A 10,152-nucleotide genomic window follows, 5' to 3' on the forward strand; every position below is an offset into this window, starting at 1 on the left:
CATCTCCTTCTGCCGTATATATATGGGGAAGAAAGCTTGTGGGCGAACACTTTGTTCAACTGTGTGATTTGTTAATACTTGTTTTCTTTTAAGGAAAAAACGATTACCAATTTAAGACTGACACTTTCTGACCTGGAGAGCACCCTTGAGTAAGTTAATGTTTCTCTCCCTTTTAACACTCATTTATACTGGTTCATTGTGGCCTGGCTTTCTTTTTACCTGTATGAAGGAGAGAGTATTTTTTGTCTACTGCAGGTTGTCTGACTGAAAACCATCAAGCCACAATAAATGGGCATACAACTGACAACATTTAAAAAGCAACTTAAGCCTCATGGTTATTTTGCTTCTGTCCGTTAGGACTGCCGATCACTTGTCACAGCCCTATGATAAAACGCATATAACCCTTTAACAGATTTCCTTAACATCTTGCTTAGAAATATCTACCCCTTATGGGGCTGAACACATTTACATTGCCCCTACCTGAGATGCAGGGTACCAGTAAGTATGCACACTAAGGGGCAGATTTATCAAATGTTGAATTGAAAATCAGAATTCGAATTTTCAAGTTTTTTTTATCATCAAAACTGTCATTCGACTAGGGAAAATTAGATTTTCGAGATTTATCACACTCTCTAGCCCTTTAAGAACTCGTATTTGACTATTCGCTACCTAAAACCTGCCGAATTCCATTAAAGGGGACCCGTCACCCAAAAAAATTATACAAAATCCTATTTTATCACATTAGTCAAGCAAATTTAAATTTAATTACTCTATATCAATTATTTGAATCTTGCTTCCTTCAGTCTGGGATTTCAAAATTATAGCAAACAGGCAGCAGCCATTTTGTGGACACTGTTATTAAGACAAGTCTTGTATCATCTCAGAATCTTGTTTGTGCACCAGAATGGGGAATCCAATGTCCATCCCCATGCCCTGGCTACACAATTAAATGGTAAAGAGAACGGGGGGAATATATGGAGAGCAGTGACATCTAAAAGTGCTGAATGGAAAGTGAAAGTAATTGTCTGCCCCGCCTCTATGCCACGGGCATAGAGGAGTGGCGACAATATTTGATTGACAGCTGAGATTTTTAAATGAGCTTACAACAGCTATGAATGCTTTAATAAAAAATAGAAATTGGATTTCATGTTTAATTTGAAAAGGTCTTTTATTATACAGATTTTTGTGTCTGGGTGACAGGTCCACTTTAAGGCAATGTGAGACGTACAGGGATCAATTTGGAGTTGTTTGCAGCCTTCCTGACATTCAAGTTTTTTTCAGAGAAAAAGCTCGAATCGAGTTTTTAAAGTTCAAATCGAATTAGATTCGTATTCAATTCAAGTTTTCTGGTTGATTACATTCATCTGTTTTTCGATTTTTTTTTTAAATTAATTTAGACAGCCATCCTAACAGCAATTTCCTATATGTGGCTCCTATGATTAATTTTTGAGTTTTGTGGTTTGGTTCTAATCAAGGCCACATAGTTAAAGCTTTTTTGATCATGTTTGCAAAAGTATAATCCTGGAATCCCATATTTCAGAGAACTAGTCTTGAGTTGCACTGGTACATGAAAGCCACCTGGTCAATAACAATCCATAGGGTAGAGACTTGCTTGGATCTTTTTAAATAGAACCCAATACAGAACTCCATTTTTAGGAGGCGGTGGCTTGTTTGGGTACCTGCCTACTTTGTAAATTATCACTACTAACAAAAAATCCTGCTTTTTAGTAAATAAAGCAGCTGAGCGTGTTCTCATGTCAGGATTTTGAAAAAGATATATTTTTAAGGTTTACTTTTCCTGAATTTCACGACATTTTAATATTACAAAACAGTGTGCCCCAGCACTCAGTATTAACAGTGGGATGAATCAAATGTCCGCCTATCTATGCTGTTTTTAAAGACACTTTTTTTTTTTGTTTAACAGCCAATTGAAGGACTCCATTGGTAACAAAGATCGGGAACTGGCAAGTTTACGTCGCCAGCTTGATTCTGTCCAATCTGAACTTATAGAAAATGCAAGGCTGAGAGAAATTAGTCTAAAAGAAAACCGAAGATTGCAAGATGACCTGGGCACAATGGCAAGAGAAACCCAGGTAGTTTCATATTAATAGAACTCCCACTGCATCGATTAGCAGAAACGCCAACCAAAGAAACCACCGGAATGTCTCTCTCATTACTTAGTGATGATCTACCAGTGCATCATCTATATCTGTGTATGGTTCATCTGCAGATGAGGAAGTAAAAACGATCCATCTGCTGGGTGGGCCCTTGTACAGTATCTGTTTGGCCCACTGGCCAATCACTTGGATACTGTACAGGGTCAGACAATTTATGGCTGCCTTGAGTCTTCCATAACTCCGTTGAAACAGTTTAGTATAAAAATAAAAACTGGCTAAATAGATGATATGTGCAAAATACTAAATAGTTCTAAATTAGTTAATTAGCCATAAATGTGATTTATAAAGGCTGGAGTGACTGGATGTCTAACAGAACAGAACACTACTTCCTGCTTTTCAGCTCTCTAACTCTGAGTTAGTCCGTGATTATGCAATTGATCCTCAGCATTCAGCTCAGATTCAAAAGCAACAGTTATGACCCATGTGGTCCCCTAAAGTCACTGATTGGGTACTGCCTGGTAACCAATCAGTAGAAACCAAGAGAGCTGAAGAGCAGGAAGTAGTGTTCTGGCTATTATGTCATACCAGCCTTTATACATTACATTTTTGGCTAACTAACTATATAAGAAACATTTTTTATTTTGCATAGCCTATCTTTTTACCCAGTTTTTATTTTTACACTGAACAATTCATTTAAAGCACATCTGCTATTACTGTGTATGTAGAGACTGACATGGTGAGCTGGTAATCTTAGCTGCATTGATATATTATTTTTTTCTTTTTTTAACAGGCAGTTACTTTGGAATTAGAAACTGTAATGCATGAGAAAGAAGAACTGAAGTTGAGGGTTCATGGCTACATAGCTGAAGTTTCTAGAATTGAATCTTTAATGGCTTCCAAGGTAAAAATCGAATCTGTTTTTGGAGGGAACGCTTCAAAACTATCAGTCTACTTGGATAATTTTCATCTGTGCCCATTTGATAACTATCGCAAAAATGAAAATGTAATATAAGCTTCAGCATACTGAAAGAAGAAACTTTCTAAATACAATCGATTAAAAAATCTGTACTGTTCCTGAAATAATCAAGTTTATCTTCACTATCCCTTTCTCGGCATCTGTTTCTCCTCATTCTCTCTTATTCTGGAGTTGGGTGTCAGATGAATGATCTAATATATCTTTTATAGGGGGCTCCTTTGCCTAGAAGATGTATTAGAGCTCACTCTATTAAAATCACCGAAAATCCTGTCTCTCTACATGTAGAATTTGTGCAAAAGGCAGTTATTTTGTTAGATTTTGTTTGTACTGGAATCGGTTATATGAATGAGCTCTAATTCATCTACTAGGAAAGGAAGTCTCCCCCTATAAGATGTATTGGATCATTCATCTGACACCCAACTGCTGCATGATGACAGAATGAAGAGAAACAGATGCTGAGAGAGGAACAGTGAATATAAACTTGATTATTTCAGAAACAATGCAGAATTTTTAATTGATTATATTAAGAAAGTTTCTTATTTCAGTATGAGGAAGATTATTTTAAATTTTTATTTTCACGATAGTTCCCCTTTAATTTATTTGAACTCAGAACTTATTCTGTTTCCATGGGGTTTACTTGAGCATGTTCTCATGGTTCCTTCTTTCCCCAAACTGCTAAAAAAATAAGATGCCTCCAATGTGTTCCTTACATGAAATTTTAATAGTAACCTATGTAGTACCTTTAATATGTAGCTTAATACCTATGACATAAACCAGCAATAAACTTGATTACATGATGGAGAATATCTTCCCAGTTGGCAGCACAATTGCCTTGTCTAGTTTTATGCCTTGATCTGGCTTTTTTTTTTTTTTTTTTTTTAAGCTGCTCTTGTGGGGCTGCACATTTTTCTGTTGGGGGTTATAAATTCGAGGAATATGTTTCTTTGCTGCTATTTTTACTTGCCATAAATCCACCTGTACCCCATAGCATTTTAAATTGCCGAATGCCTTGAGCGATAAATGCTCCTTGGTCCTGTGACCCAAACAAAGCTATTTTGTGAAATAAATGTAATCTCTAGGGAAGGGTAAAACACGGCAACTTACATTTCTCAATTTATATCTGTATATTGATTTATATATTTATACCACCAGGAGCAAGAAAACAGAGAACTTTTGGATCAGTTTAGGATGGTACATAGTCAAGCAGAGGAGTGGGAATCAAAAGCACAAAATGCAGAGGGCGAGAGCAGCTCAGTAAGACTAGAGTTACTCTCTGTGGATACGGACAGGAGACATCTCCGTGAGAGAGTGGTGCACTTAGAGAATGAAATCCAAGAGGTAAGTCTGCAGATGTCACTGCTTGCATGTCTAGTAACTATGTAATGATATACAAGCTGGAAACACCTTTTAGATTTTGCTTTCTTTAACGGAACAGTTCAGTGTAAAAATTAAAACTGGTTAAATAGATAGTTTGTGCAAAAAATATTTCTAATATAGTTAGTTAGCCAAAAATGTAATTTATAAAGGCTGGAGTGACTGGATGTCTAACATAATAGCCAGAACTCTACTTCCTGCTTTTCAGCTCTAGTTATTCAGCGACTTTACACATAACTGTTCAGTGACTTTGCAGTTGATCCTTAGCATGCAGCTCAGATTCAAAAGCGACAGTTATGACCCATGTGGGCCCCCCTCAAGTCTCTGATCAGTGGAAACCAAGAGAGCTGAAAAGCAGGAAGCAGAGTTCTGGCTATTATGTTAGACATCCAGTCACTCCAGCCTTTATATATTACATTTTTGCCTAAATAACTATATTAGAAACATGTTTTATTTTGCACAGCCTATCTATTTACCCAGTTTTTATTTTTATACTGAACAGTTCCTTTAAAGTGATAATGACTGAGTGTCTTGTAAGCTAGTCAGAGTTGCATTAGTGTCTGAAGAGGTAGTTACAATGTAATGTATTATTATTGTTCCATTATTTAGAACACATAAATAAAAAGTTTGATATGTGACTCCCTTTATTAAAATGAATTTCTGCAACTGTTGACAATGACATTTTCTTAAACGCCATGCAGTTTTAGCTTGAACCCTTTAAAATGGAGAATTACTCATTTAATTCAGTTCATCACAGAGGAAGAAATGAGTCAAGATCTTTTATACTGTGAACTGCTTGTTTAACAGCTTATTTATCATGTGTTTTTGCAGCACATGAATGCTCATCAAGCATATGAATCCCAGATATCATCAATGGCAAAAACAGTCTCCAGACTAGACGAACAGCTTAGGCATGAGCAAAATGAAAAGACGTCCATTTTGGATGATTTGTCTTCTGTGAGGGAGCTTTGTGTAAAGCTGGATTCTAACAAAGAACATTTCTCGCGGCAGCTGTCTGTCAGAACCATGGAACAAGAGAGGGTGAGTGTAAGAGAGCGAGAGCAAAGCAGCTTCTGGCTCCTTGGTGGTCCTTGCTTTGATTCTTACTTGAAAATACATGTTTTTGCGTATCCATATGAAAAGTCCCATCCCTTCACCATCAGCTCTTGATGGCTTAGTCATATCCCCAAACTACGTGTGAGGGTGTCTTCACATGAGAGGTAAGCAGTGCATTCTGCTTCTTCAGCAGGCACCTGTAGATTTCTCAAGGGTCGAATTGAAAATTCTAATTTTTATTTGAATTATTATTCAAATTCGATTCTAATTTTTTTTTTTAAAAAAAAAATTCAAATTAGATTTTTCGAGATTTATCATACTCTGGCACTTTAAGAACTCAAATTCAACTTAGTGCCAACTAAAACCTGCCGAATTGCTGTTTAAGTCAATGGGAGAGGTCCAGGGATCAATTTGGAGTTGTTTGCAGCCTTCGAGAAAAAAAACTCGAATACGATTCGTGTTTTTGGGTCAATTCAATTTACCCGAGTTTTTAAAAACTTGCATGAATTCGAAATTCAACCTTAGATAAATGTGCCTCTTAGTGTCATGTGTTTTCTTATTGTATCAAGACATTACATTGATTTGCGTTACTTCAGATCCTTGATGAGCTGGAAGATATGAAGTCCGAAGCAGAACTCTTGAAAAAACAACTAGCAAGCGAACGGCTCACTATTAAGAACCTGGAAACACTTCTGGCATCCAACAGAGAAAAGGAGTTCCAGAGCCACCTAACAACTCATGAAAAGGATTCTGAAATCCAGCTTCTGAAAGACAAGCTAACGCTTTCTGAGAGTAAACTGTGAGTGTTCTGGTTTTTTTTTGCACGACATCCCTGAGCAGTAAAAACAGCAGAGACTAGAGATTAGTTATCCTGAAACCAGGTGACATATAATGTTTGGCACAATAGTATTTAGTTTCTGAGAAGGAAAGTTTTATAGAGTTTTTTTTATTTATTTATTTTATTTGTTAAGTTTACAGGAAACAAAGATTTGACTTCATGTTACACGTGCAATTTCAAAGTAAAGGGTGGGGGTAAAAGAAATATATAATATTTGTATAATAATACTAATGTAGACTTGCAACGCAATGCGAATGCGAAAAAACATATTTAACCGAGATGTAGCAAAACATACCTAACTACTTATCAATGATCCCTCCTACTATCTTTAATCTTTTCAGCACCAGCTATTCCCGAGAGGCAACCATGCTGAGAAATAAACTTACGCAGCTGCAGGCAGACTATGATGTAGCAAAACGGCAGCTCACAACAGAACGATTTGAAAGGTAACATCGCAGACCTATTGACTGTTTAAAGGGGTTGTTCACCTTTAAATTCACTTATTTGTATGATATACTGAGTGATATTCTGAGACAATTTGCAATTGGTATTCATTTTTTATTACTTGGCAATTTCAGCAATCTGGTTGCTAGGGTCCAAATTCCCCTAGCAACCATGCAATTATTTGAATAAGAGACTGGAATATAAATAGGAGAGGCCTGAATAGCAAGATAAGTAATAAAAAGTGGCAATAATAATACATTTGTATTGCATTTTGTTTAGATGGGGGCAGTGACCCCCACTTGAAAGCTGGAAAGAGTCAGAAGAAGGCAAATAAGTCATAAACTATAAAATAAATAAATAAAGAAGACCAATTGAAAAGTTGTTTAGAAAGTGCCATGCTATAACATACTAAAAGTTAACTTAAAGGTGAACCACGCCTTTATGGGGATAGAAAAGTTAGCTTTTTCCTGATTCCTGCTAAATAATGTGGTCACTATTGGATGAAACACCGCAAAATGATTCTTTATCCATCAATACATTTTAATTCTCCCCTTATAACAGAGAGCGCGCAGTTCAAGAGTTGCGGCGGCATGGTCTGTCCACTTCTTCTGTACGGACATCCTCGCCTCTTACTTCAACTATGAAGTCTTCTGCACCTTCTCCCGAGCGCTCCATTTTAAGGTCCGCTGATAGAGAGGCTGAGAAATCCGCAGAAAAGTAGGTTTCCCCAGTCTTAGGAACAGCTTTCAGTATTCATAGAATATTTTACAATTGTACGGTTAACGGTTTGTTTTCCATTCTTTCATTTTAAGGAGCGTAAGCTTCAAGGAGTAACTTGAAAAACACCCAGAAATATGAAGGAAGAAATAAACACCCCCCTGATCTCCTTTCCAACCCTGGATCTAAAAAAAACCCTCGCATTGTCTGCAGATTTCTGTATTTCCCAAATGATGAGGGGGTTGCTATAAGACAGCATGGCCTCATTTGTTTACTAATTGATCTGCAGATGGGTTAATACTAAATTCAGGGAGATGCCAGTTCATTTTAATTTTATTAATCTGCAAAGAAATTTTAATATCGGACCTAGCAGACTTTTGATTTCAACACCTCTGGTTTGAATAGTGCTATAAGATGTGGCCATATTAGAGAAGCATTCTAGGTTTATATAGGGCATGCCTTTATTGTTAAAAATCAGGTTTTAAATGTGTGTAAATAACATGTATATGGTTTTATATTTGTCCCGTTATGATTGTCTGTTCAGTGTATGTAAGTGTTACTCTATATCAGAGCAATGAAACTGCACAAGATACTGAGAGTGATTTTGTTGCGTGATGATATCAGTAGGGATGCACCGAATCCAGGATTCGGTTCAGGATTCAGCCTTTTTCAGCAGGATTCGGATTCAACCGAATCCTTCTGCCCGGCCGAATCGGGCGGGGAGGGAAATTGCGTGACTTTTTATCACAAAACAAGGAAGTAAAAAATGTTTTCCCCTTCCCACCCCTAATTTGTGTATTCGGTTTGGGATTCGGCTGAATGTTTTGCAAAGGATTCGGGGGTTCGGACCGAATCCAAAATAGTAGATTAGTGCATCCCTAACTATCAGCCAGCTCACATATACTCCTGTATGTTGTAAGCCCTGAGCACAGCACCATGTCCTGAAGAAAAGTAGAGATTTCAACCATTAAAGGTTTAGGTGGAAAATGATGCTCCAAGCAGCAGTTTCCTTCTGCTCTTTTGTAAGAACCAGTGCAGATTTTATTCAATCTACCTGGATAAGCTAAAAAGACACCTCCTACAGTATAGGACCATTCAAGTGTTTTCCCCTTTATATATTTTGCTCATCTGCTGAAAGAGAAATTGCTGCAGAGAATGTTACAAAACAGAATTATTAAACCTACATTGAGAATACGATCATGTATACATAGTTGTGAAAGGAAAAATATACATAGTTATGATACTCTGTGATCAGTTGTTGTACTGTCATTGGTCCTATGTTCTGATTTTAGGCCAGTGTCACATATTGAGCATTTCAGTGATGACCAAAACCACAGAACCACTTATTTTAACCCCTTAAAACAGATAGGGACTAATTTACTAGGGTTCAAGGAAATGTAAAGCCCCGAAACATATTGCTCAGCATTCTCTCTAAGCACTTTTGCCAGTTACATAATTTTTTTTTTGAAGTGTCATCCACTGGGTCATTTTTTACACCTGGCTAAAGTCAGTTGAAAATGAATTTCCTGAGAAAAGAAACGGCTTGTGGTGTTGCTCTGCTAAGAACGGACCATAGAAACATCACACAGCTATTTCCACTGACTAACTTCTAGGCAGAGTAACATCACGAGACAGAACAACATCACAACATTGAATTTCTCAGCAAATTAATTTTCTACTGACTGTAAATGACCAGCAGGTGGCACTGTTGTTTCAGATTCATTGTATTAGTCATTGGGAAGCAATCCTCTTTGGGCATGGGATGTATTTATCACTGCTACAAGTCCTAGTGTGATGTAGCCCTTTAAGTTAAAAAGGCCTGCCCAATAATTTAAATATTGCTAGTATCAGTTAGTATTATTTTATTTCAGTTTTTTTGGTGTCATGAATGTTTCACTTCACCGTAAAATGTAATTTTAATCCTTTATCTCACAGCAGAAAATAACTCTTCCAGTGATGTAACATACACCTCATATATTGTTATTCTTATTTATTTTTGTATACGTGACTATTTATTAAAAAACAAATAAATATTTTACCTTGATTTTGTTTTTATTTAAATCTTTACTGCAAACTGTAGACCAGTGGTTTAATATCTGTGGGCTCCCCCCTAGATTTGCCCAGCTGTAAGGTTAGAGTCCTGCAGCGGGTCGGGTACCCGCGGCTTACCCGCAAAAACCTGCGGTACTCTGCGGGTTGCGAGAGAGGTTCCGGGTACAGGTATAGATGGGAGCCTGTGGGTTTGCGGGTCGCGAGTTGGGCCGCGGGTCTTCTCGATAGCGATTTTTACTCTTTTTTTTCTGATCACGTCTACTTCCGATGATGTCACGTCCGGTTTACAATGACAGCATTTCCTGTTTTACTCCTTTTTTTTTCTGATCACGCCTACTTCCGATGATGTCGCTTCCGCTTTACAATGACAGCACTTCCTGATTCTTGATGGTCAGCGGGTCCGGGTTGTGGATAAGGTACTAGCGGATAAGGTACTAGCGGATCAGGTTGGGTAGCGGGTCCAAGTGGGTAAGAATACGGCTCCGGGTTGCGGATTGCAGGTTTCGGGTACGAGTCGGGTACGGGTTCCAAAAAATGGACCTCTGCAGGACTCTAGTTTAAGGAGACTTTATATTTGT

At 37.5% G+C, this 10,152-nt stretch overlaps 1 protein-coding gene across 3 annotated transcripts in view; it reads left to right on the forward strand.

Moving 5' to 3' along the window:
• Positions 1–9,566, forward strand: part of cep135.L (centrosomal protein 135kDa L homeolog) — a 37,461-nt gene extending 27,895 nt beyond the window's left edge. For all 3 annotated transcript variants that reach the window (XM_041588978.1, XM_018230054.2, XM_041588983.1), the window contains 9 exons: positions 94–149; positions 1,925–2,093; positions 2,908–3,018; positions 4,246–4,431; positions 5,299–5,508; positions 6,120–6,322; positions 6,703–6,807; positions 7,367–7,522; positions 7,618–9,566. In XM_041588978.1, coding sequence (XP_041444912.1) covers positions 94–149; positions 1,925–2,093; positions 2,908–3,018; positions 4,246–4,431; positions 5,299–5,508; positions 6,120–6,322; positions 6,703–6,807; positions 7,367–7,522; positions 7,618–7,639 — 1,218 coding nt within the window. In that variant the 3' untranslated portion in view covers positions 7,640–9,566. The remainder of the gene's footprint in view (positions 1–93; positions 150–1,924; positions 2,094–2,907; positions 3,019–4,245; positions 4,432–5,298; positions 5,509–6,119; positions 6,323–6,702; positions 6,808–7,366; positions 7,523–7,617) is intronic.
• The last annotated feature ends 586 nt before the right edge of the window (positions 9,567–10,152 follow it).

Source organism: Xenopus laevis, chromosome 1L (assembly GCF_017654675.1).
Source record: "Xenopus laevis strain J_2021 chromosome 1L, Xenopus_laevis_v10.1, whole genome shotgun sequence".
Taxonomy (NCBI): Eukaryota; Metazoa; Chordata; class Amphibia; order Anura; family Pipidae; genus Xenopus; species Xenopus laevis.